General features: G+C 39.1%; 1 protein-coding gene and 1 pseudogene across 3 annotated transcripts in view; both read left to right on the top strand.

Annotated features, from left to right (window-relative positions):
* The window catches only part of NOL10 (nucleolar protein 10), a 128,654-nt gene extending 108,457 nt beyond the window's left edge, over window positions 1–20,197 (top strand). For 2 of the 3 annotated variants that reach the window (XM_006898210.1, XM_006898211.1), the window contains 4 exons: window positions 1,840–2,013; window positions 2,261–2,508; window positions 13,201–13,303; window positions 20,063–20,197. In XM_006898210.1, coding sequence (XP_006898272.1) covers window positions 1,840–2,013; window positions 2,261–2,508; window positions 13,201–13,303; window positions 20,063–20,182 — 645 coding nt within the window. In that variant the 3' untranslated portion in view covers window positions 20,183–20,197. The remainder of the gene's footprint in view (window positions 1–1,839; window positions 2,014–2,260; window positions 2,509–13,200; window positions 13,304–20,062) is intronic. The other variant, XM_006898212.1, reaches the window with a different exon arrangement.
* A 3,656-nt stretch (window positions 20,198–23,853) lies between these two features.
* Window positions 23,854–26,664, top strand: LOC102873582 (annotated as a pseudogene).
* The last annotated feature ends 1,271 nt before the right edge of the window (window positions 26,665–27,935 follow it).

Raw genomic sequence — 27,935 nt, 5'->3', positions numbered from 1 at the left:
GCCTTCCATAGTGGTTGCACCATTTTACACTCTCACCAACAGTGAATAAGGGTTCCAGTTTCTGTGCAACCTCGCCAGCATTTATTGTTTGCTGCTCTGTTAAATTTTGCTTTCTTACGGGGTTGAGATGATATCTCATAGTTGTTTTGTAGAGCTAGGGGTTTTGAACATTTCTTCATGTGTTTGTTTGCCATCTGAAAGTCTTCTTTGGTGTCTGTTCATATACTGTGCCCATTTTGCAATTGGGTTGTTTACCTTTATGCTTGCTACTTTGTACTCTAGTACTTTATGTCTTTTTAGCATCCTTCTAAGGTGCCTTGTAGCATAACTACTGACATGTTTTTTCTTCTCCTTTATTAGATTTCAAGATAACTTAGTATACCTCATCTATTTAGAACTCAACCACTTATACAACTATGTTTCCTCTCAGTAGTCAAGAAACTGTAAAATAATGTCTGTGTAGTATTACTGTCTAAACAGAAAACTAAGCACGCTGCCGCCATGTCGATTCCTTACTTAGGACAGAGTAGGAGGTTCCCAGGGGTTTAATAGCCAGCTGTCACATCTTCCTACTCCAGAACTGCTGGTGGGTTCGAACCACTGGCATTTTGCTTAGCAACTGAATGCCGTTTAACTGCTACATTTTTAGAACTCCTTAGTAGAGCTTTGTTGTTGTTATTGTGCCTCATCAAGTTGGAGCCGACTCATAGCTGACCCCCCCCAGCAGGTGTTCAGAGGCAGTAAATTGCACAAATAAGTTTGTTTTTCCAGACATTCAAGGCTGTTTGCTCTTGCTTATAAATCTTGAAAATTGGGCTGGATTGTCTATTTCAACACCTGTCGCTATAACTGGAACAGTAGGAGAAACCCTAAATGTATAAAATTTTGTCATTTGTTCCACGTGAACAAGCAAGTTTTTAATACATGTAGAAAACTGTTCTAAATGGAACAGATAATAATTTTGTGTCAATCCTTACCTATCCCAATGAGTCTTTAAATCCAAACTTTTAGTTTATGTCAGAATGACAAATCTTACACTATAAACTTTGAAAACAATTAAATGGGCTAGGGAATGAAACTGAAGAGACTATCCTATAACAGAATCCACAGCCATTGGCTCCAGCACATGTCAGCCTATAGGACAGAGTAGAACTGCCTCCTACGTTGCTAAAGCTGCAATTGTGGAGCAGACGCTCACATCTTTCTCCCACAGAGCGTCTGGTAGGGTCAGACCTTTGGTTAGCAGCCAAACACTGTAACTACTGTGCCACCAGGATTTCTGGCCATCCTGTAAGGATTTAAAAACTACCAGTATTTCTAAATCGTTCATTTAGACTCCGTAATCTTAATCCACCAACCCCAGCCCCTGATGGACACACCATGTTACTTGTTGATGTATTTATCAGAGTATACTGTCTCCTAATTTTGGAATATGAAGTTGAAACACTCACTAATTTTAATTCATCATAGTAGCTATGACTAAAAATGTATATTTCAAAAGTTCGTTTCCTTGAAAAGTGTTTTGCATTTAAAATGTTTGAGAATTCTTTCTAATAAAGATGAAGTTAGCCTAAAAAGGCTTTAGATCATTATGTCAAATGACCAAGTAGTAGAGATCATCTACAAAACAGGTTTATAAAATTTGCTTTTTTAAAGGGAGACAAATCCCACGAGCAAGTGGGCAGTTCTAGAAACTAGTTCTAAAGAAATTTCATAATGTATTCTTTATGCCATTTTTTTAGGACAGTGAATGAACATTCTTCAGCCATTTCTTCTGTCAGATTTTATTCAGATGTTACTGTAAATTTTTCTGTGCTTTTCCCCTTTTTTTCTTTATAGAGTCTTCCCAATATTCTCACTGATGATCGATTCAAAGTTATGTTTGAGAATCCTGATTTCCAAGTAGACGAAGAGAGTGAAGAATTTAGGCTTCTGAATCCACTTGTTTCGAAAATCAGTGAAAAAAGGAAGAAGAAACTAAGACTTTTAGAGCAACAAGAACTTCATGAACAAGTAATGCATTCCTTATTATTCAAAATTAACATTCTTATGTAAATTAGAACCTTTGAATATTCTTGTGATATAATTTGTTTGACATTGACCTTAGGAGTCTGTGTCTCTTTAATTAATGGCATTTCTTTAGATATGTGCTAATTGGCAGCTGTCACATTCTCTGAGGGGCTAACACTATTTAGAAGAAAATCATCAGCCGGTATTTGATTGGGGGAAAGAGGCTGCTTCTTACTATTTTTAATTTCAGGAAGAGGAGGAAGAACCGGAAGGAAAACCAAGTGATGCAGACAGTTCTGAGAGTTCAGATGATGAAAAGGACTGGGTTGAAGAGGTCAGGAAACAGCGCAGACTTATCCACCAGGAGGAAAAAATGAAGCGGCAGGAACAAGTCAAGGAGGACCAGCAGACAGTCCTAAAGCCCCAGTTTTATGAGATCAAAGCAGGAGAAGAATTCAGAAGCTTCAAAGATTCTGCCACTAAACAGAAGCTGATGAAGTGAGTAACACTGCTTCCAGCGAGGAGTTGACATGTTGTCAGAGCCCTTTATTTTCTTAGTTGACATATTCCCTAAAGATGACATTTTAACATCTTTCAGTGGTAGGGGCTGGGGGAAGGGTGTGGAGATGTGGAGAGGCAGCAGTGTGAAGGAGGCATTACAGCAAAGCCACAGGGGACATCATGGCACTATCGAAATAAACTGGGATTTAGAATTATTACTAAAAACTTTTTGAGGACAAGTTTACATATAAATAATAGTTATCTATAAACAGTATAACCCTGAGAATTTGGGCACGTAACACTTTCAAACAGCCAGAGCCACACTTTTTTCTGTTGTTCTGTATTTTCCCGTTGAGTTTTCTAATGTACGGAGAGATCTTATACTAAGCCCTCTATGTCAGTAGTTTTGAAACCTTTTGACAATGGTAAGTGAAAAGTAAATATTCTTTGCCTCTTATTTTAAAAATTAAGGTCTCTGTTTTGGTAATTCCCAACTCAGTTGACCTGATTATTGTAGCATTCACTTGGAAAGTTTGATAGATTTATCACAGATGTAGATGTTTTAGGCAAAGAGCCTGTCAGTCTGGAAAAGGAAAGCAGTCAGTAGCTTGAGAGGGAGAGGCCAGGCCAGGCAGTGATGTGGCAGCTCCAGTCCCACTGGCTGTCAGGTCAGTTTCTACTCAGGTCGATCCCCGGGTATGTGCTGCATAGGTTTTCAGAGGCTGGGGTTTTGAAGGCCTTTCTTCTGTGACACTTGTAGGAGGACTCAGTTAACTTTTCCCTTAGCAGCTGAGTACATTAACTATACCACCTTGCCACTCCAGACAAAGTGGTAATGGTATTATTTTGTGCTGTGGAGGCAATTCTAACTCCTAACAACCCTGTGATGGTTGTGTATTATCAATTCAGAACTGACTCATAACTGACCCGTCAGTAGCTTTTCAGAGGCAGTAAATCACACAAGAGGAAATTGCCAGTCTTTCTTCCATGGAGCTGCTGGTGGATACGAATCATGTGCCTTCGTGTTGGCAGCACAATTCCTTTCCACTAAGCCACTAGAACTCCCTTACAACCATATATTGTTGCTGTGTGCTGTCAAGTCAGAATCAACTCCTAGCTGACCTTCTAGTGGGTTTTCAGAGGATTGCCCATCCTTCTCCCTCAGAACACCTAGTGGATTTAAATCATATGTCCGTGAGAATGCAGTGCAGCTTCTTACCACTAGGCCACCAGAGCTGAACAGCATAATACCACCACACGGTTTCCTAGGTTGTGATCTTTCTAGGAGCATGTTGCTTGGTCCGTCCCTCCACAGAGCTCCTTTGTGTGTTTGAACCACCAGCCTTTTGGTTAGCAGCCATGTGCTTTAACCGCATGTGCCACGACTCTCTGCTGTTGAGTCCTCCACCACGATGTTAAGTCATTCCTCACTTACTCCTTCTCCCAAAGCTACGTGGCCACTAATCCACCTTCTGTCTCTCCAGACATGCTTGTTCTGGACATTTTAGAGAAGTGGAATCATAGAATGTGATCTTTTTCAACTTGGAGTAAAGTTGACAAGATTTATCCATGTTGCAGCATTATTAGTACTTCGTTGAATTTCTTTACCCAATATTATTCTCTTTTTTGGATATTATGTTGTTGTTGTGTACTGTTGAGTTGGAACTGACCTGTAGCTGAGCCTCCAGCAAGTTTTCCGAGGCACTTAGTTACACAGGAGGAGATGGCCCATCTTTCTCCCATAGAACAGCTGGTGGATTTGAACTGCACACTTTTGCGTTGGCAGTGCAATTCCTTACCACAGAGACACCAGAGCTCCCCTTTTCAGATACACCATATTTTACTTACCCTTTCATCAGTTGATGAGCATTTTACTGTTTCCACTTTTATGGCTATTTATACTTAATACTTCTGTGAACATTCGCTAATACATTTTTGTTTGAATATATACTTCAATGTCTTTTTGGTATATACCTAGGAGTGGAATTGGTGGTTTATGTAATAACTATTGTTTGAACCTTTTGAGTAGCTGCCAAACTGTTTCCCAAAACAGCTGCCCCGTTTCCCAGTCTCGTCAGCAGTGTGCAGTCTTTTTAGACAGCAGCTGTTCTAAGTGTTCTATTTGGAGTCCTACTCGGAAGTGGACGGAAAGGCTTCTTGCGTGTAGCACTCTGATTCTGGAACATGAATTTATCTGTTAGAGTATTGTCTGTTTTATTTGTCATTTTATTCTCTGCTCTTAGTTCAGTAGCTGGGACAGAATAAGCACCTAGTAAATAATTGTTGTGAAAGCGTGACCCTGTATGCTTTGGCTAGCAGCAGGTTACTCAGGAAGCAGCTCCGTCAGTCTGCTGAAAAAGAACTTTTGTGCCTCATAACTTATTGATGAAAATCTGGGAGAGATTGTTTTTAGTGTAACCATGGTAACAGAAGGTGGGAGGCATAGCTATTCTCACTCACATTCTTCCTTTTGCCTGTGGTTTGTAGCAAGATTAATGTAAAAAACAAAAGCATAATGTTTGTTTAAGAAGGGGAATTGTATAAGTGATAATATTTTTATGAATTTAAAGAAAACAAAACCCAGTGCTTAAAGTACTAACCCTTTGTTTATGAGCCTCCTCTGTGGGCAGTGTTAACATTTGGTGCTCCATGTTCATTGAATTTCAGTCTTGACTAGATTCTTTGGAAAATTCTAAGCCTGCATTATCTTAATGTTGTTCAATGGAGCATAAAACCGTTGTCCTTCAGAGACTTAGGTCACTTCAGAGTGACTCCTGCTCATTACACCAAGGCGGTCAGTAAGGGACAGCATCAAAATTGAGTGCGTTAGGCTTAACTGTTCACTTAGACATGCTCAACTTTAAAACGACGTACAGTAAAATCTATGAAAGCTAGAACCTGTATAAGGTGGAACCTGTCAGAGAAAGAAAATCCAATAGTATTTTCCACTGGAGCAATAGGAAAGAGCCTTTCAATGTAAGACCTAAGAAACAGGGCTGTCCCATCAAGTTGCAGTTCTCAAGTTCCACCACATTTGAGTCTGTTCTGTTTGCCTGGCATAGTAATGTAACTTGAGAGACATGCATATTTTTGTCAACACATACGTAATATGCTGTAAGATTCTGGCTTTATTTGAGGGGTTCTGCACTGCTAACCCAAAGGTTGTGTGATTCTGCGAGTTCCAGTCCACTAGCGGGCTCTGCAATAGAACAATGAACCGGCTCCTCTCCTTGTAATTTATAGACCCAGAAACCTGATGGGGGAATGTCACCCTGAATGGGAACTGACTTGACAGCAGAGAACCTTTAGCTTTGAACGTTACTTACTAACTTATCTGACTCTTCATCAGATCATTACAGAGTGCCTGCTCTGACACCAGGTGCTAGAAGGGCTTCCCTCTGTAGAGTTCACATTCTGAGTGATACTCTTGAGTTATAAAGAAGCATGTGATGTGAAATGCAAAAGAAAGAAAAGGCTTGACTTTACCTCTTGGAGTGTTGAGGAAGTCTTTATAAAACATTACCCTGAAATTGATCTTTTGGAAGATGAAAAGAACCCTAAAGGCACAGTGAGTGCGATGGTATTCCAGGCAGAGGAGCAACTCGAACAAAGGAATATAGAAAAGGGAGAGGGAGAGCATGTTGGGGTGGGGAGGGTAGCGTGCTCCCACTAGGCCGTTAAGTGTGTGGGAGAGAGCAGATGTAGGTGCAGCTAGGAAGCATAGCCCCAACCTAAACAAAGAAAAGCCAGTGAAGACTTAAGCCGGTCAGATCTCTAGATTCCCTTCGCTGTAATGTGAATATTTTTATAATAAAAGCAGACAGTATAAGCATAAAGTGCTTATTTGTTAGAAATCTGTTTTAAAAAATAGCAGGATTTTTTTGTTTTTAAGAAACTTCTACATTTTCAAGAGAGAATGTAGGGAGAAATTAGACACCTAGAGATGGGTTCCAGTCCGAGAGTAGTTTCAGTCAGACATGATGAGAGTCAGATCTGTCGGGTGGAGAAAAACAGACTGATTTTTAAACCAAATTATTCACAAGACAGTCTAAGAATAAGAAAGAAAAATAGATGTAAATTGCAACATAGCTTGGTTATGAATTTAATATCAAGAGAGAAAGGAATGATGATATTAAAATTCACTGAGATAATGAATTCAGAATGAAAACCAGGCTTAAGACTAACTGTAACAAGCTTAGTTTTCAGTCTGCAGTCCCTAATTGTCTTCCTGGGAACAATCTTCAGCGGGCACATGGAAAAGTAACTCTGAGACCCTAGAGACCAAGAGTCAGTGATGTTGGTTTAAGAGATACCAGTGTTTATTGTGTAATTGAAACTGTGGACTAAAAATGGCTTCTCATAAATGTGCAAGTGAAATGAGGATTAAGGACAGCACCCCAGAGAACTTATTTCCCCCTGAGCTCTGGTGGTAAGGAGCTGTGCTGCCCACCTGAAGATAGGTGGTTCCAATCCACCAGTTAGTTGCTCTGTGGGAGAAAGATGGACAATCTCCTCCTGTGTGATTAACTGCCTTTGCAAACTGACCAGAGGGTCAGCAATGACTCAACTCTGACTTGATGGTACCCACAACAACTGCTATTATAAAGATCACATACCTTTCTTTAGAAAAATACACATGCATGCAAAATAATGTATATACATATTTTGTAGAGGTCACAAATATACAGTTCCCCTAGGCCTACAAATTCTAATTTAGAGAATAAGCAGTGAAAAATAGTAAGAAGTTGGCAGAGAGAAAGGTGGGTGGAGTGTAGAGAAAGGTGAGAAAGAGCAAAGCTTGGAGAGAGCTTCCAAGAGAATGAAATGGCCACAAATGTAAAGGGGAGACTGAATATCTGTGGGGAAAGGCCATTAGGAACCTGGTCTTATTGGGCTTAGCTTTTCAAGAAGTCAGACCAAATGTGTGATTGCAATGAATTGATGAGTGAATGGAGATTACAGAAACACTGTGAACAGTTAAGTATAGATTAATCTACCAAGAAAGAAATGAGACTACTATAGTGCCATTTATTATTGTCTATTAAAGACAGTAATTTTATGGGAGAAGTTGTTTTGGCACGTTAGAGAGATTCTTTTTTAGCAGGCAGAGAATAATTAACTATAGAAATGGGGTTAGTGCCAAACGAGAGAATGAAATAAATTGACATAGCAAAATTTGGGAAGGAATGAAGAGTAAATGTGTCCAGGAGCATTAGATCGTGGGATGACTTGAGAAAGGCCAAGGAGAGGGAAGAAGTCCGGATGGGTGGACACGGTTACCTGGCTGGTGGGAATATTGGTGGTCTTCATTAGGAGCCTGAGCACCCATCCTTTTCTGTCACCTGATTGAAGCAGCTATGGATTGTAAGCCCCAAGGTAAATATTCAAACTGCTCTCTGCTGGTAATCAGTGGAGGAAGGGAGTCTTCAGAATGAAAGCTTTCTCATTTTCTGTAAATGAGGGTATCTCCCCTTCTTGGCAATTACTAAATTGCTAGCTGCTGGGTGGCCCTTTCCATTAGGTCGATGAAAGCATTCTTTGAGGTAGCTCCCTCCCCTGTGATAGGTCCTAGAAAAGCAGCAGGTTTTGAAGATAGTCCTTGCCTTTGAAGCAATTACTAACTTCACCAAATAGTTTCAGTAGCTCACCTGAGCCTTTGTATCACATCTACTGCATTACTTTCTTTGAATTAACAGTGGTGAACTTTCACTGTTCCGTTAATTTTCACGGATAATCAGAATCTGAAGAATGAAATCTTGTTCTGCAATGTTGTTGTTTGCCTTTCGGTCGAGTATGACTCATAGCGACCTTATGAACAAAAGGCCTGAAGTCCCTCTACAACTATCGACATTTATCAGTTCATAGAGTTTCTGGAAGTATGTTGTTTAGGAAGTGGATGCCACTCCTGCTTCCAAGGTTTTAATATACACATTTTAAAAATCTAGTTCTGAAATAATTTCATTCCATTTTTTTTATAAAAAGAGACTATTACTCAAGTAATATATACACATGCTATCATTATATTACTTAAAAATATTTAGTAAAAGGTGGAAGTCTCTCTTACTTTCCCAGTACTTCCCACTTGCAGTAATTCTTTATGCATCTTGTTGGCCTTAAATATTCATTGCACTCATATATGTATACACTCCTATGTGTACTAGTTTTTTCTTCCCTTAACATAAATGTAATACTAATTATATTATTACTTTACTTAGTCTTTTACTTTAACAATGTATCTTGGAAAAAAATTTTTTATACATATACCTGTGGATCTATCTACATTGTTGTTACCTACTAGAATCTGACTCCTGCCAACCCTATGGGACAGAGGTAGATCTGCTCCAGAGGGTTTGCTGTGCTGTTTTTTTGTTTGTTTGTTTTTTATTTGTGTGTGAGTGTACCGTCAAATCAGATCTGACTGGTACAGGAGGAAATTGTCCCTCCTTCCCCAGCAGAGCATCTGGTGGATTCGAACCGTGAGCCTCTGGGATTGTAGTTGCAGGTCCTTGCCACTAGGCCACCAGAGCTCCCCTTGCTGTGCTGTTTTTAATGGAAGCAGGTTACTTTATAAATGCAGGTGTTTTACACAACATGAATGTGCTATTTATATAGTTTAATTACAGATATTTATTTAGGTGCTTCTTTGTTTTTCTCTTATCCTTTTCACAGTTAGAAATACTTTTCGTAATTTTGTTTTAAAATACCTTTCTAATAGTGACATGTTCTTGATCAGAAGGAGTAGTGATAGACATTGCTCTGTTGCCCTCCAAAATGATAAGCAGGTTCTGCTCTGACTAGATTGCGTGTTTCTGCACACTTTCAGCAACAGTGGAGGCTAAGAATCTTTTTAAATTTAGCAAAGCTAATTGATAAGGCATTTGATTTCGTGGTTGCTTGGATTTACATCTCCTAAGGGGTTTTAAAGTAGCAGAAGCAAATAGAAAGCATCAAAATAGAAGTTTTAATAACCCTTACTCCGTCATGCTGTCCAGTCAGTTCCAGCTCACAACGACCCTCCATTGGGTTTCTGAGAACTTAATTTGGCAGGGACGAGGACTGCCTGTCCTTCCCCCGAGGTGAATTTGAACCACTGGAGGTGCTCAGCCCTTGCTTAGCAGTGCAGCCCGCTCTGGACTGCCATTAGAGCTCCTTCCAGGAACCCCGACAGCACAGTTAAGTACTAAGCACAGTACTTGACTTTTAAAATTTTTTACTTTTTACAAAGTCTAAACTGTTCAAATGTGAATTCCACTTATCCGTTTTTCTTGTTCTTTTTGGTGTAGGACATCAAAAGGTGACATTCCATTTCAGTTAGCATCTGACTCCTGAATGCTAAGCATTCTTCCATTCTACACAAGCAATTTAAAAACTTCTCAGTTGGGAAGAATTTTTAATTAAAATTTCAATATGTGTGTGTTTCAAAACCTCAAAGAAATAAATTGTTCCGTTTCTCTGGGGCATAGAATAGATATCTAATTTTATCCCCCTCCCCCCCCCGTGATAATACATAGATAGATAAAGATAGGATTGCTAATAATTTCCATTTACCCCTAGAGTCATCTTATTTCTGGACTAATTTCATTCACTTGACACTTTTAAGCTATATATATCTGTTTATCAATCATTCCAAACTTTTGAAGATATTTTTGATTCATCTTGCTCTGGTTAAATCTGGATAGGCTTGAACCTGTAACCTTTTAGTTAGCAGCCGAATGTATTAACCATTTGCACCACTCAACAACTCCTAAAATTCTTAACTTTATTATTAGTTATATAGTAATCAAAGGTATATACATCCTCAAATTTAAAGCCTAGACAGAGACCAGAAGTCAGAATGAGGGAGCAGAGAAAGAAGGAATTACGGGTGTGGGCTTGCATAGTGCTATGTCGGCTGTGCTGAACAGTGTTAAATAGCCAGAACAATGTAATTTGATTATCTGAATTTTGTTTTCTGTTAGAATTGAGGTTTTTCAGGTGTTACCCCAGCTGTGTCTGTTTTTAAGTTGTCTCTGATCAGCATCACAGTCAGGGAGCAGACTTTGGAATTGCTGGTTAGCAGCCACATTGAGTAAACTGACTTTCAAAGGGAGGGAAGTGGAACTTACTTTAATGTAGAAATCTCCACACACAGTCCCTCTCTGTGTCTGATCTTCTGCCATGGCTCGTTCTTAAACCTAGCTTGTCTTTCCAAGTAGCCTAGACAGAACAAGTTTTTACAAGTGCATGTCAAAAGTACATTGAGAGAAAACTAGAATTTATATACCCTATCATGGCAGAAATAAGAGCATTCTTAAAAGGCTAGTAATTTCCCACAATTTACTTGAAAAGCCTTTTTCTTCACAAATTAGTGTTTTCTGGGTACCACCTTGTCCTAGTGGCTCCATCTTATTCAGCATTCCTGTTAACTTTGAATCTCAGAGTTTATAGTTATAAAGCAATGGACAGGTTGAAGATTTTGCCTATGCAAACATAATTTCCATGCATGCTGGGGTCCATTTTATTCAGTTGGTCTTGAGGAAGATTATCATTGGAATTCCTAGTGAAGATATTTCCTGAATAAAACTTTAAAAACCAGGAATGATCTGACACACACCTGGACACCAGAATCCTCCAGATGAAATCCTGGACTTGGGCTTTTGAATCCATCTGTGGCCTGGGGCAAGTCATTTAACATCTTACCTCCCTTTCTGCCATCTGTAAAGGATAAATACTTCTGTCTCAGGGATGTTGAAAGGATTAATTAGTTAGTCTGTAAAGAACTTTGAAGATGAAAAGTACTTTAAAAGTGCTTCTTAATAACATTATTGCTTAGAAAAGAGTACCACTTTTATGCAAACCATTTTATGCCTCAAATTATATAAAGAAGGTATGTTTAGTACATTACTAGTAGTTATAGAGATAAATCTCTCAAGGTGTGAACATCAAACATTAACTTAAAAATTTCAAAAGAGCATCAGTTTGTCTTAAGGATCATTTCAGAGCTGTATTCTACCCATAATCACTTATAAAAGTAAGATTTTAGGGAGGAGAAGACCCTTTCACAAAGCGGAGCCTTAATCTTTTTATTCAGTCAATTTTTAAAAAGTATTCACTTTTAAAATGTAAATTCACTTTGGGTTGGTACAAGGAAGGTCAGAGAGGGAAGTATTATTTACTAATTTTTGAGGAGTAAATAAAAGATGAGAGAACCATATTCTTGCTTTTCTTTGCCCTCTTTTCTCCTCAGTCATAGTGGAGGGAGATTTTTCCTCAATCTCCTCCTATCATAGTGATAGGAATTTATTGGTTTAAACATTCCTAAAATGGTTAAAGCTGTGAAAACTAATTCAAAGTATACACCTATAAGTTTTCTTTCTTTAAACCAAGGGGGGGAAAAGGACCAATATCCTGATTTTATAATAAAATTGTATCAAGACAATGTCCATTGATGTGTTATATATAACTAGTACAAAGTTATGTTTATTATCAATAAAAAGAAAGGAGAAGGGAGGTTATGTTAATTAGGCAAATGATAGTGAATTGCAGGCCATGGCAAACCATAACCAGACAAAGAGGATGTGTAAAGAGACCATAGAAGAACTTTAGGGAACATCAAGAAACAAAAGGAGACTGAAATTGGGGAAAATATTTGTCAGAAATAACAATTCAAGGACAAAATGGAACTGAGTAATAGGGGTGACTAGCAAATCAGGTAGAATTGACTCTCAGTGCTGCTTTTCTGTCAGATTTTTTTTTCCACATTTTTCATACTGTGGGATGATGTCCTGAGTGAAAGAAAAAGAAATTCTCTCTGCTCTTCTTTGTAGCTTTAACCTGGGGACATAATCTTTGTTTATCCCTTTATAAAAGGGATGTTGTGTATGTGTATGCTCTTGAGCCGATTCGGACGTATAGTGATCCAGCAAGAAAGTAGAAGTGCCCTATAGGATTTTCTCTGCCCTAATTTTTATAAGAGTCTGGTCTTTCCTCCTGAAAAGCTGCTGGGGGCACTCAAACCACCACGCTTTGAGCTTAGCTATTGTGCCAGTAGGTTCTTTAGTAGGCTGGTAGGTTCTTAAAGTACTTACATACGTACATACCTAACTTGTGTATGCTTATGTGGTTTGCTTATGTATAAAATGTTTTAGAAGCATCAGTGTCGCTGAGGCATCAGAAATACTGTTCCTTGCATTTTGAACTTAGAAATGTGATTTGGTAAAAAAAAAAAAAAAGAAAAAAGAAAAAAAGAAATGTGATTTGGTAAGGTAAATAGCAACCACTGGAATATTTGATACTGCCACTTGAAATACTAAATTAATATTAATCATTTAAATTAATATGGTTTTGCAAGTTTTTTTGTTGTATCTCTGTCTAGTATGAATAATGACTACTTGAATGCCTGTGGGTTTTTCCAGCAAGCTCTGGTGCCATAGTCCGTAGGAAGTTGTGCTGCTAGCCCAGAGGCCAAACTCTCTAATGGTTCAAATCCACCAGCTGCTCTGGGGAAAGATGGGTACTCTCCTCTTGTATGATTTATAGCTTCAGAAACCCAGTGAAGGCTCAGCAACGTGTCAGTTCCTACTCAACAGCAATGAGTTTGATATCTTTTCCATTGATTGTGTTAAGCGAATAAAATTTCCTTTTAAAATTTGTTTCATATGGTAAATCAAAACATCATGCTAATTAATTACTCTCTTAAATTTTCTACAGCAAAACCCTGGAGGATCGTTTGAAACTTGAAGCAAAAAATGGGACTTTGAATGTTTCAGACACCACTGTTGGTAGCAAGCAATTGACATTCATGTTAAAGAGAGTAAGTAGTTTTTAGTCTTGTTTTTAATATTATTCTTTAAATCACAAAAGAAAATCTGCTTCTTAAAATGTTTTGTGTGCATCTGACCTTGGAACCGCCTTCCCAGGCTTTGCCCCATCAAGGGAAGTTTGTGTTCAGTATTCAGCCATTATACCTGCAAGCAGGACCCTCTCGGGTTGTGAGAGCATATTGCTTGATAAAAACAGAGACAGGAAGGATTATTACTAAGTGTCCTAAAAAAAAGGCAGAATGTTAGTGACCCAAGAGTTGACATTGTTCTCTGAGTTTATGATGAACCAACAGCCTTGGTGTCCTGCTCACATTAAGGTATGGAAGCTACTGGTTTTAGTATATTCACAAATGTGTTAGCATTACCACTCTGTAATTCTAGAATGTTTTCATCACCTCAAAAAGAAATACCCATATCCACTGGCAGTTACCTCTCTTCCTGCCTAGCCCTAGGCAACCATAAATCTTCTATCTTTACACTTTTGCTTAACCTGGGAATCTCATATAATATAATGTAATGTGGCCAATCTTTTGGCTTATTTCTAGTTGTTGTTGTTGTTGTTGTTATGTGCCGTTGAGTCGCTTGCGACTCATAGTGACCCTATGTACAACAGCCGTAAACTCGGCTCTGTCCTGTGCCAATCGCACTGTCTCTGACACTCCCATCCCAATTATCCCAGTCACTGAATCAATCCACCTCATAGAGGGCCTTCCTCTCCTGTACTGTCCCTCCACCCTCCCAAGCATGATGTCCCTCTCTAAGGACTGGTCTCTCCTCACAACATGTCCAAAGTATGTTAGATGGAGCCTCGGAATCCTTGCCTCCAAGGAGCCACCTGGTTTAACCCTTTCCAGGACAAATCTGTTTGTTTTCCTAGCAGTCCATGGTATTCTCAATACTCTTCTCCAGCACCACAGCTCAAAGGCATCAATTCTCCTTCTATCCTCCCTAGTCATTGTCTAACTCTCTGATGCATAACAAGTGATTGTGAAGACCATGGCCTGTATCAGACACACCTTAGTCTCCAGAGAGACACCATTGCTCTTCAGTACTTTGGAGAGGTCCCTAACTGCAGATTTTCCCATGGCAATGCGCCTTTAAATTTCCTGGCTACTGGTGCTAAGAGTGTTGACTGTGGAGCCAAGCAAACTAAAGCTGTGTACAATCTCAATCGCTTCACCATGCATCCTGATGCTGCTAATTGGTCCAGTGGTGAGAATCTTTGTCTTCTTGGCATTGAGCCTCAATCCCTATTGTAGGCTGCAGTCCTTGACACTCTGCAGCAGGTGCTTCAGGTCCTCCTCAGTTTCAGCAAGCAGGGTTGTGTCATCTGCATAACGCAGATTGTTGAGAAATCGTCCCCCAATCTTGACCCCACATTTCTACTCATAGAGCCCAGCCTCCCGGATAATCTATTCTGCATACAGGTTGAAAAGGTATGGAGATAGGATGCATCCCTGGCGTATGCCCTTCCCAATCTAGTAGCATACTATTTTCAAGATTCATGCAATTGTATCATTACTTAATCTAATTTTACTGTCATAGGATATTCCGTTGGATGGAAATATCATTCTGTCTCATATTTATTTATCATCAGTTAGTGAACATTTTGGGTAATTTCCTTTTTATTCCCCCTAATGGCTTTTGTGAATAATGCTGCTATAAACAATAAAGTGTTTACATGGACATACATTTTTATTTTTTTTTGGATGTATATCTAGTAGTAGAATTACTGGATTATTTGGTAACACTTGCTTAATCTTTGAGGAACTGCCAGAATATGACTTAACCATTTTACATTCTCACCAATAGTGTATGAGAATTCCAGTTTCTTTGCATCCTTGCCAACACCTTTTATTGTCTTATATTAAAACATGTTTGAGTGCTAGTGGCTTAATGGTTACACTGCCCACCTAAAGGCTCATGGTTCAAATCCACCAATTGCTCCACAGGAAAAAGACAGTCTCCTCTCATAAGATTTACTGCCTCTGAACAATGAATGAGTGGAAGCCCAAAATCTCTGTAAATGTTTATGAAAATTAATAAAATATAATTATAGAAAAAAAAAAGATTTACTGCCTCTGAAAAACAACTTCAGGGTCAGCCATGTATCAGTTTGACAGTACTTACCACAAGAAGTGTGTTTAAGTAGTTTCTCTTTGTGGTTTTGATGTGCATCTCTCTAATGACTAGTGAAGTTGAACCTTTTCTTGTGTAATTATAATTTGTTTTCTTTAGCAAGGAATTCTATTCCCCAGCCCTTTGCTGTGCATCTGTTATACTTCTGAAAGTTCTCCCCAGCTGCATTCCAGGAGCTTGCAAGATGATAAGAATTTTTTTATCTTAAAGACTGAAGAGCTTTCTTATTAAACCACTCTCTGCTGAGAGTAAATTTGCACTCCTACACTTATCATTTAAATAACTGAATTTATATTCAGAGTAACTTTTTGCACACATCCCTGCTTTCTCATAAATTCTCTGTGTACATTAAAATAGTTCTTGATTCCATCTGATACTCGAGAAGTGCTGAGTATAAGCCAGGAACCAGTGCAGTGGCATGAAGAATCATAAGTTTAGTAGCTAAATTTTTAAGAGGCCTCTTAGTGCATTCAAATGTGCAATCTGCTTTGCAATAGTGTGAAAGTATTACCCTTTTCCAATTTTTTCTTTTAAAAAGGAAAGATTTTAGGTTAAATATCAGTTTTCAGTTTGAAGTTATAAGAAAATAGGATGACTCAGAAATTTTCTTTTTTGCTAAAAACAGAAGAAACTTTAAGAAATTATTAACTTTAACCTAACAACCACTCTGGAAGGCAGTTTGGCATGTCCTCAAAAAGCTGAACATAGAAATTCCATGTGACCCAGCTATTCCACTGCTTGGAATATACCCTGAGAAAATGAGAACTGAGGTACAAACAGAGACTTGAACACAAGGTTCATAGCAGCATTATTCACCATTGCAAGAACATGGAAACAGCCCAAATGTCCAACCACAATTGAATGGATTGAGAAATTGTGGTACATTCACGCAATGGAATACTACGCAGCACACAAGAACAATGATTTTCTAAATTCCTGCCTACTTTGGGAGGGACTGGAAAGCATTATGCTGAGTGAACTGACTCAGTCCCATAAGGACAAATACTGTATAAGACCATTATTATAGAATGAATATGAAGATCCAAGGGGAGATAGGGTGGGTGCAGAGGGGTGACGATGGGTAGAGGGGAAGTGTTAATCATAGGGTCGCGCAATTTGATGGGGGTGGTGGTGAAGGAAATGGGAAAGGTCCAGTATGAAAAACAATGTATATAAACTTTGTAAATAAACCAGTTTAAAATTTTTAAAAAATAAATTAACCACAGTAACACATACACACATAGAATTTAAATAGAAAAAAATGAAAAGTTGTATATATGTGTGTGTGTGTATATAAAGAAATGTTTAAATGCCATTATAACTGAATCTGACAACAACTTTGATACTTTTGGGGGCTGTCTCCATAAAAGTTTGATTTTTGTTTTGTCACTTAACTGCAGAAATTTTAATTATTAAACCTCAGCTTTACATAAAATAATTAGGGTTTGGTTTGTGTATTTGTTTATATAAATCTCTTTTTTATGTTAGATGTATAATAAGGTAGACTCTCGAGTTTTTCCATTATTTTCTTGTGTACTGAAATGTTAGTAAAATTCAAGGAGGAGGGGATGAAATTTCTGCTTTATTTAATATGGAGTAGTGGCAAACTGAGATGAGGAACCAATTGTAATCTGAAATTTTCATTTAATGCAATTCCTCATTAAAATTGTGCTGGTTTTGCATTTATCCTCCACCTTTCTCTGTGACAGAATTGCTAAGTAATGTAGTAAAAGAGACAGGCACAGGATCATGAAGAAAAAGGAGAAGAAAACTTAGAAATGCGTTAATTGCCCCATAAAGCATAATAAGTTGGTCACATAATGGCAGTGCCTTCCACTTAGAACCATTTAGAGAGTGGCTAATGATAGTCTCACTGGATGGAGATGTGTCTACAGAACAATGGCTTCTTCTTACCCTCATCCTCTATAACCTCCTACTTGTGTTGAAAAAAATCAGGCTGAACTTCTGAAATAGGGTTTAAAGAGGTGCATAGATCATCCGTGAGAAATATGCCTTTGTAATCAAATATGGAGAGCATCTTGGACAGATAGGTCAGATTGAAGACTCAGAAAGTAAAGCACCTTCATTTAAAAGGTCTAACACATTTGATAGCATTTTCCAAAAGCAGTTGAACAAGAATTACTTTTTTTAATTTTTTTTTTATTTTCTTTTATTATTTTGTGTGTGTGTGTGTGTGCCATCAAATCAGATCTGACTGGTACAGGAGGAGATTGCCCCTCCTTCTCCAGCAGAGCATCTGGTGGATTCGAACTGTGTACCTCTGGGATTGCAGTGCAGCTTCTTGCCACTAGGCTACCAGAAACTCCCTAAGAATTACTTTTTTTAAGGATTAATTATTAATGGAGAAACAAAAATATAATTTTTTTAAGCCAGTGTTTATTTTACAAGAAACTTAATATTATTTGCTCTACTAGAGAGGGCCCACTTTCCTTTAGAGGTTGTTTTCCGTTGGTCATACATGTTGAGTGCCTGCTGTATTCCAGATGCTGGGACCATGAAGAACAAGGGAGTATGGTCATTGGTACCATAATTCTCAATTTCTTGAGATAGTGAATAAAAACTGTGTCTGTGTAACTATACCTATATTTAGTGTTCTTAATGAGGACAGAGGGCTCTAAAGTGCCTTTGGGGGAACCCCAGCCTAGGAAGAAGAGTTAGGAAAGTCTAAGAGATATTGTAAGTTGGGTGATAATGATGAATTTGGGCCTTGTGAAGGGATGTGTCCCAGATATAAAGCACCTTATAGGCCAAGTCCTTGTTTGGAGAGGAGGGAAGCCTAGTGGATTTGAGGGTCTGTGAGGGCATCTGGTGTCTTCACAGAGTGAGCAAGGATGAGAATCCTATCAGGTGTGACTAAACAGGTGAGCTGGGCTCAGTCAGGTCAGTCCTTCTAGGAATGGCACTCTACGTTTTTAGCCTAAGAACAGTGAGAAGTTACGGAAAGGATTTAATAAGCAGAGGACTGACTTCCCTTTTTGAAAAAATCATCCTGTCTACTGTTTCAAGAACAGATGACTGAGAGGAGTTGAGTAGACCGTAAAAAGGCAGTTTAAGAATGAGAGTAATTTGTGTACTGCAGTCCCAAAGGTGCATGGTTTGAATCCACCAGACGCTCTGCTGGAGAAGGAGAAGCAATCTCCTCCTGTGCCAGCTGAATTTGATTCGATGGTACACGAAAAGAAAAAAGAAAAAAAAAGAATGAGAGTAATTTGAACAAAGGTGTAGACCTCAGAGATGGGACAAGGTTGAGGAATGTACTTTGGAAGAATGTGCAGGGCAGATTAACTTTGAAAAGACATTGGAAAAAAATCATAATAGGAAAGTTAACAGTTACTCAGAAATCTGGTTTTCTGTTTTGTTGTGTGCTGTTGAATTGATTCCACTCACAGCGACTCTGTAGAACTGCCCCTGAAGTTTTCCTAGGCTGAAATCCTTACAGCCCATCATCAAAAGATGATTGGGCAGTAGGGGGGAGATCATCAAGTCATTTCTTCCTGGAAGTACTGGTAGTTTTGAACCACCAATCTTTTGGTTTACAGCCAAATATTTAATTCTTGCACCATCATAGTTCAGTAAGCGTTTCCTAGAAAAGAAGACATTCATCCTTTTGTCCTGTTTAAAAATTGCTTTTCATTCCTTACTATCCCCCTTACCTCACCTCTTTACTTTTAAAATATTTAATAATTAGGCATGGAAAAAAAATCTAACTGGATGTGAATATAGAGCCTGTTTAAAACTGAAATACATAAGTATCATTAGGTATATAGAAAAATGCAGATGTAGTCTGACAGATTTCATAGGTATATAAAAGGTTGTGTCTCAACTTTGAATGTATATCTAGACAGTATTTTCTCTGTCTTCTTGCAACATTACCAGCTAAGAGTAATTTTTGCACTTATATTTTAGAGTTTGTATTATCCAAACCATCAGATATGTTAATAAAACCACTTGGTTGATAGAAGGCTGAGAGTAGGGGTGTTGTCAGCTCAGCATTTATTGATAGCAAGTTTCTTGCTTTTGACGGGAATGTGATTTTTTTTTAAATCACAAGTTTTGTAATCAGTTCTGGTGAATGCATAAGCAAACTTGGGACTTTTACTTCATCTGTTTTTCGTTTGACTTTTAAGACCATGTAAATAAAATGATGATCCTGATTTATAAATTAAGACAGTCCTAAAAGAGAAATTCTAAGCATTTTGTAACAATAGCATTTTCTTAAGACATCTCTTTTTCAGGGGCCATTCTCCTTTAAAATATTCTAGTACTATTTGTATGTTGGTTGAAAAACCAAACTCAGGCATTGTATTTGAGGCGGACACTTCTCCTGACCTGGGCATCATCATGCATGGTCTGTTTTGAAATGTGATGGCAAGCATGGACTTGGGTCCTGCAGCTCCTGCCAGGGCAGTGTTAGTCAGTGGGAGCCCCTTTGGCCAGATCCCTGGCCCCCATTGGTCAAGGGGCCTGGAAAAGCATCTCTCTTAAGGCAAGGCTGTGGTTGGAGACTCAGTGTAGACATTTGGTGGCTACAGAAGCAGTATTGGAATTTTCTTTTTTTTTTTTCTTACTCATTTCATTTTCTCCTCTAGTCTGAACAGCAAAAGAAACAACAGGAGGCTGAGAAATTGCATCGACAAGAGAGGAAAAAGCTCCGCCGCTCTGCCAGTCACCTGAAGTCAAGACACAAACAAGGACGACCATTTCACTGAGTATGGAAGAGTCCTCACAAATCACGTGTATTTAAACATCTGTGACTCTCAGTGTGATTTGAAAGGAGCACATCACCACCAAACCAATTCTGTGTAGGGCATATTAAAACACAGACAATGTTTGCAGAGGTAAAGACTTCGTAACTTGTCTTTAATTAAGCCTCATTGGATTAGACTTTGAAGACTACCCTTACACCAAATGGTTATTGCATAACCTCATGTGTGCTTTTTATATATGTTCTTGTTTCTTTATGTAAACAGTCTCTTTTCTCCTGATTTTAATTGTGTAAACCAGGTGATATTTTTAATATTATATGATATGTACAGTAAAATTAAAAGTTTTTCCTATACTAAAAATTAAAGTTTATCATGTGTCAGGGACCTTTTTTGTTCTATACTGCTGCCACAGAAATACAATGTCTGCTTTTCTTGGTTGTATATATTACCCATATTTGTGTTTGTGTTTCTAAGACCAAGTTGGCAGGTTTGTCTATGTGTTAACTCTAGAATTTTTTTTAACAAAATATTTTTCTATCAAGAGAGTATCATTTAATGAGCATCAGCCCCAAAAGGAGCCCTGGTGCCACAGGAGTTAAGCATTTGAATTTTAACCAAAAGGACCATTGGAATCTGCTCATTAGAATTCTTTTAGGGAGAAAAACCTCCTGATTTGCTTCTGTAGAGACTGCAGCCTAGAGAAGCCGCTGGGATGGTTCCACTTGGGAAAGTGTAGTTCTGTGAGTTAAAAATCCTCTTGAAGGCATATGAGATGGACATTACTGCTTATTCTCTCAGCAAACTATAGGCATTTGCTGTTTCTTAAATCTGTGTGGACATTTAACTTGCTAGAGGACATACTTAAAAAATAAATACTTTTTATTTGAATAGCCTCTTTGAATTCATTTGGAAATGAACTTTGGTTCTTTTCTTCATTTTACATATTAATGTGCTTTTGGAAGTACCCCTGTAGATATTTAAAGCTTCTTTACATAAAACTTGTTGAACTGTAAATGGTAGAGTCTTTGAAATGGCAGGTGATAGAACTTGCTGAATGGTAAACTGGGCTGTTTATATAACCATACTGTGGACCATATTAGCTAAATGCAGTAAATCCATTCAGCTAACACATAATTGTGAACAAAATTTTAAAAACCACTGAACAGTTTACACCCGACTTTCAACTATAACAAGAGAACTTACCCACCAAAATCCAACTGCTTCACACATGAGCCTCTAGACTGGAGACTTAGGGCCCAACTGACTTTTAAATATCAAGACCCACCCACATCCTGATTAACTTAAACAAGAGGCTTCCAGCTGGTCTCATAAAATACCTGGATCCAGGGCTTCAAATTCAAGCATACCTCTTTTTTCCTTTCTTGCCTTCCTTCTGTTTCAGCATTGTTCCTTATTTCTTCAGGTCTCCCTGGCTTTTTCTTGCCTCTGAACCCCCTGACTTTGCTCTCCTTATCCTAGTACTGCTCGTGTACAGTCTAGCTCATCCCACAGGACAGGGGCCAGCTTGGGTCATCTTTACTTCTCTGGTTTGAGAAATAGGGTGTCTTTCCACAAGAAGTATCCATGGGGTGTGTACATATTGGCTGATGTTTGTATGGGCAGTCTCCTCTTGCACATTTTACAGCCTCTCAAAAACCACTAAAGGGTCAGCTATGAGTCTCTTCCAACTCAATGGCACATAACATTCTGAAAAACTTCTTTTTATTGTGCCATGTTCTTAGCACTAGGCCACCAGAGCTCCCTGTTGGGCAGCCAGCCCAGTTTGAATAAACCTCAGCAAGATTTTCTTTCCTATGATAATTTTCTAGAATTCTCACAGTCTGTTGGATCATCCTTTTTTAAAAACAACAACAACAAACTTAGGACAAATATGAATCTCTTCAGTTGACCAGAGAGCTGTTTTCCGTTTATTGGGAGAGACTGGTGAGCAGTTCCAGGGCTGCATCTGTTTTCTCTAGTTCAGCTTTGACATCTTCATTCAGTCCAATTGATTGTTGATCGATCATATGCTGTTTCCCAAAATGGTTCCATGTCAAGTTCTTTGTGGTACAGTGACTGTGTGTTCCTTCTGGATTCTTTTGATGCTTCCTGTATCCTCCATTATTTTACCCAGTGAACCCTTCAGTATTGGAGCTTGAGATTTTTATTTGTTTTTCCGTTTGAGAAATGCTGAATCTAATTTCAGGTCTTTGCACATTTCATTACAGTTTTCTTGCTTTATCATCTTAATCTTCTTGAAATCTTATGTTCAGTTCTTCATCATTTCTTGCCTTTTTCTTAGTGTCTCTATGTTCAAGAACAAGTTTAGAGTTTCTTGTGCTATCCATTTTGGTCTATCCACACAGACCACCCCTGTCCCTTTTCTGGACTTTTTTTTTAATGATTTTTTTTGTTGGGTTTGTTATTTTTAAAATGCTTTTTGCTCTCTTCATGGATTATGTCCTTGATGTCATCCCATAACATGTCTGGGCTTCATTCATTAGTTTTCAATGAATCAAATATTTATATATAAATTTAGAGCTTTTATGCTGTCTGATCCATAGTTTATTAACTATTAAACCTAAAAATCTAAAGAAAGAGCCTTTAAAATATCTTTTCTGTAAGTATTCCCCAATTTACTTTAAAAATTAGTATGGTAACTTTGTAAAATATCTATATGTAGTTGTTATATGCCATCGAGTCACCTGCAACTCATAGTGACTCTTTGTATAATAGTTCTGAACCCTGCCCTATCCTGAGCCAGTCTTACTGTCTCCAACACACCTACCCCTATTGCCCCAGTCACTATGTCAATCCATCTCTTCCAGTGTCTTCCTTTTCTGCACTGTCCCTCCACCCTTCCAAGCACTGAATCTTTCTCCAGTGACTCGTCCCTTCTGACAACATGCCCAAAAAAGTCAGATACAGCTTCAGAATCCTTACCTATAGAGAGCAACTTGGTTTCACCCTCTTGAGGACAGGCCTGTTTGTTCTCTTGACAATTTAATACTCTTCTTCAGCACCACAACGCAAAGGCATCAATTCTTCCTCTGTCATCCGTATTCATTGTCCAGCTCTCTATTGCATAGAGCACTTTAAATGTCATTTAATTTTAAATCTGGTAAGAACTGTAGTTTCAAAGGACTATGGTATACCTTTCTCATGAAAAGTAATGTGTGCTAACTATAGAAGATTTAGAGACTAACAAAAGAGGAAAAAAATATCTGCAGTGTTTTAGAAAGCATTCTCATTTTTTTAGAGAAATTTTAATTTTGCTAGTTAGCACAGACTACTTATTAGTTTATCTTTTATCCATCGAATGCTTTATATGTCATAAGAACAGAAACATTTTATAATATGATTGGACTAATGTTAGTAGAGTTCTTTTAAGTACTGTTTATGAGGTGTTTTATTATGCCTGCAACTGAAATTATTAAAAGTCCTAAGGCAGTTGTGTTTTCCACCTCTCATAGAGGATTCACATCATTTATTCGCCAGTTACAATGAGAAGAATGGACTGGAAAGGAGCAAAGGTTTAACCAGGAGGGTCCTTTTAAAGTGCTATAATAATCCTTCCACCAGTGGCTCCTTGGGGAAGCTAGGCCCTCTCCTCCTGTTACGATTTATAGCCTCAGGAACCTGAAGGAACATTACTAGGAGTCAGAATCACCTCGATGGCAGTGAGTGATAATAATTGTGCAAGTTGTACTTTGGACTTTTCTTCCCAGTTTCTGTTTGAACTTGCATGTGAACAATTGGTCCTCAGTGAGTCCCTGGCCTTTTTCTGACAGATGATACTGAGCTTTTCTGCTGTCTCTTTGCACTCCTCTTTAATTTGTCCTTTATGGCATATTAAACCCTATGATTGTCCAGTTCACAATGACCAGAAATGCTCCTTGGAGGCAGGCATGGTGAGACTTTGTCTCACATACTTGGAGCGTGTTTCAGGAGAGGCTTGTCTCTGAAGAAGGACATTGTGCTTGGAAAAGTAGACGCTCGGTGAGATGAGTTTCCGTAGTGGCTACATAAGCAGGCTCGAGCACAGCAGCGGTTGTGAGGACAACGCAGAAGTGGGCTGTTTTTTTGTCTTGTGCACACACGGTCACTGTGAGCTGTGACCCACTGGACAGCATCTACCACGGCAACAGTTGGAGCTCATCAAACACTTCACACAAAAAAAGATGCAGCCCTCTGCTTCTATAAAGTTTACAGCCTTTCCAGATTGTGCATTTCTGGCTGTATTTGGTATTGTCTTTATACTGCATGCTAAGCCTTCTAAGCTTGGTCCCCCTTTGTCTCTTATGAACTTTATGGTTTGGGGCTTTACTCTCAGGTCTCTGACCCACCTTGAGTTGATTTTTTTGTGTGGTGTGAGATGTGGATCCTGTTTGAGCTTTCTGCAGGTGGAAGTCCAGTTTTGCCAGGCCTGTTTGTTGTAGAGGTTTTCATTTCCCCATTTGATAAGTTTTATTTCCTTGTCGAATATCATTTGACCATAGATATGGTACATTCTCACAAAGGAATACTATGCAGCACACGGGAGCAATGATTTTGTAAATTCCTACCTAACTTGGGAGGGACTGGAGAGCATTATACTGAATTAACTCAAGTCAGTCCTATAAGGACAAATACTGTGTAAAACCATTATTGTAGAATGAGTATGAGGATCCAAGGGGGTGTGGGGCAGGAAGTGGAAGCAGATGGGTGAGGACGGGCAGAGGGTGGGGTGGTTAAGCATGGGGTCGCTCAATTTGATGGGGGGAATGTGAAGGAATTGGGAAAGAGTCGGTATGAAGAACAATGTATTTGAACTTTGTTGCAATGAGTTGAAATTAACTCAAAGGCAATGGATGTAACAGTCCTGATGAGAAGGTACTAGGTTGGACTAGAATGGAAAGCAATGGTAGCTTCTTCGTATCTTCTGAAAGAAAAAGGAGTCAAGCATAAATTCCAAAGGATTTGGCCTGAGCAGTGGCATGGAGCGAGTTGTCCCTGGTGGACGTGGAGTCTGCAGCAGGAACAGGCTTAGAGTGAGGTGGCAATGAGCGGCGGGCTCCGTTTGACCAGAGGGAGCATACTTAAAATGTAATTCATGTCCTAGATCATGTCCAGTCCCTGCTCAGAGTTGTTGGGCCATTTATTGCTCACTCGCAGTGAAGGCTAACGGCCACACGACTGCTCTCCCTTTCTGCTCCTTACTCACCGACTGCTGTCTCTACACTCCAGGCACCTTGTGAGCCCAGGACCTTTGCAGTGGTCTACTGGCTGGAGTGCTTTTTCTCTGGAGAGCTTACGCACCCCTCTTAGTCACTGCTGAAATGTCAAGTCGGGAAGCTCTCCCAGCTCTACTGTGTTTAAAATGCCCAAATATACCATCACCTTTATTGGAACTGATACCTGGTAGAATGTCCTTATTTTAGCTTTCATTTTAAAACATACTAAAGCAGAGAAAAGTTTCATGAACTCCTATGTGCCTATCACCCACCTTCAATAATTAATGAGAAAATAATATTTTGTTTTCTCTCTCTGCCTGTTCATCTCTCTTTGCGTCAAATCCATTTTATCCATTAATGCTTACTACAGGTTTACTTGCTTCCCGTTTGTCCTCCTGGCTCCACACAATGAAATGTCAACTCAGTAAGGATAAAGACATTTTAGGGGAGGAGTCATGTGTCCAGTTTCTAGAATAAAGCCTGGCATGTAGTGCTTATTTAGTAAATATGTATTAAACAAGGCAAGTGGAAATTGTTGGTTTTAAAAGCATGAGAATGACTAACTTGAAAAGAGCTGGTTTGGAGGGGCAGTGGGAGTCCAAGGGGCTAAGGTGTAATTGACTACATGACTGGGTGTGGGGGATTATGATTATAGACAACACTGGAAATGTGAGGTCAAGAGATGGTTTTCTTCCCGCCTTCCCAGTCCACACCGTCCTCCACTGGACACGCATCCCTGGCGCCCGCGGCGATATTCAATGACTCTGAGCAGGAAGAGGCCGCCAGCAGACAGACATCCATGATGGTGACCGGAGGGAGCTCCAGCAGCGGCCACCAGCATCTCAAAAGCACTAGCAAGTGGATGTCTGCGCTAGAGAATCTGCTCAAGGACCCAGAAGGCGTGAAAAGATGCAGGGAATTTTTTAGAAAGAAATTCCATGAAGAAAATGTTTGGTTCTGGCTAGCATGCGAAGACTTTAAGAAATTTCAGGATAAGAAACAGATGCAGGAATAGGCCGAGGAGATCTACAACACCCTCCTGTCCAGTAAAGCCTCGTCCCAAGTCAACGTGGAGGGCCAGCCCAGGCTCAATGAGAAGATTCTGGAAGTACCACACCTTCTGATGTTCCAGAAACTCTAATACCAGATCTTCCATCTCAAGAAGTACGACAGCTACAGCGCTTCTTAAAGTCTGACTTATTTTCTAAACACAAGCGAACCGAAGAGGAGGAAGAGCTGCCTGATGCCCAGAGTTCCATGAAGTCGAGCTGAGACCCCACTGGGCTTATAGTTGCTTTTTTAATCACAAGGATGGAAATGTGCAGCCCTTTTCCATGGATACATGTATTTTATTAAGTGCTTGGCCAGTCTGATTTGCATGATGGCTAATCTTACATAAAAATCCCAAATAGCTTTGACATTTCCATTCACAAACATCCACATGAAAATGGGGGTGGAAAGATTCCTTACATACTGGACACTTTCTGCATCTTGTAGCTTAATTAACGTCCTGTGAGGCCACCAGTGAAACACAGAAGAAGGAAAAAAGAGATGGTTTTCTTTTAGATGAGGAAAATCATGCCAGCATGTCTCCTGTGGTTAGGAATGCTCTAGAGAATAGAAAGATTACTGATGGCAGAGAAAGGACAATTACTGATATCTGGAAGCAAATGTAATAGTTATATTTTGTTATATAACAAATTTAGTGGTTTGAAATCACAGTTATCTCCGATTCTGTGGGTCAGAGATTCAGGAGCAGTTGAGCTGGATGGTTGTGACCCCCGGTTTTCCATGAGAGCGCTAACCAAGACACTGGCAGGACTGTAGTGGTCTGGGAGTGTGGGCCAGAGCACGCAGATTGACGTGTGGATCTTACAGAGATGCATGCACAAACCACAGAGAAGTGAGAAGACAGGACACGGCTGAACCAGGTCCATATAGTGAGGGAAGCAGTGGGCACTCACTTCTGATTTTGTTTCTCACTGAAGTAAATGGGCCAGAGTAAGTTTTCAAGAAGGGAAATGTCATTCTGTAATCTAGCCTCTTAGCCCTGCTCTGTACACGTACAAAATTTCTGTTCCTAAATGGCTCATCGTTGATCAGAGCATTCATAATTTGTTAATCATGTCATTATCCTTGTCATTGCTGCTTCTCCTTCCCACCCCTCCATCCCTATAATCATCCTTGGAGAAAGCACCATCTCTCTCATTAGTATAATAAACACATGAAGAATTGAGAAGACTAAAAAGCTCTTTACATTTTCTTTTGTTTTATGGGCTGTCTGATTTCCAAATTCTACCTTAGGATCTTTCAAATATGGCTCAGTTTGGTGTGTTTTCCCCCCTATTTATCTCACAGTCAGAAATTGTTCCAGTATTGCGACCCACAGCACATGCAGTATCAAAAGTATTAGAAAAGTATCTCATAGAATGTAAAAAAAAAGCACTCTGGTATTTTTATTTTCTCATGTTCTGGATTTAAGTGCACATGATCCAAGCCATGGTCTTCTCAATTACTTGTTATGCATTAGAAAGTTGAACAGT

The sequence above is a fragment of the Elephantulus edwardii genome, unplaced genomic scaffold (assembly GCF_000299155.1).
Source record: "Elephantulus edwardii isolate Elephantulus edwardi_28Jun2011 unplaced genomic scaffold, EleEdw1.0 scaffold00223, whole genome shotgun sequence".
Lineage (NCBI taxonomy): Eukaryota > Metazoa > Chordata > Mammalia > Macroscelidea > Macroscelididae > Elephantulus > Elephantulus edwardii.
Note: the sequence above shows the minus strand (reverse complement) of the source record. Positions and strands in the feature narration are given on the sequence as shown.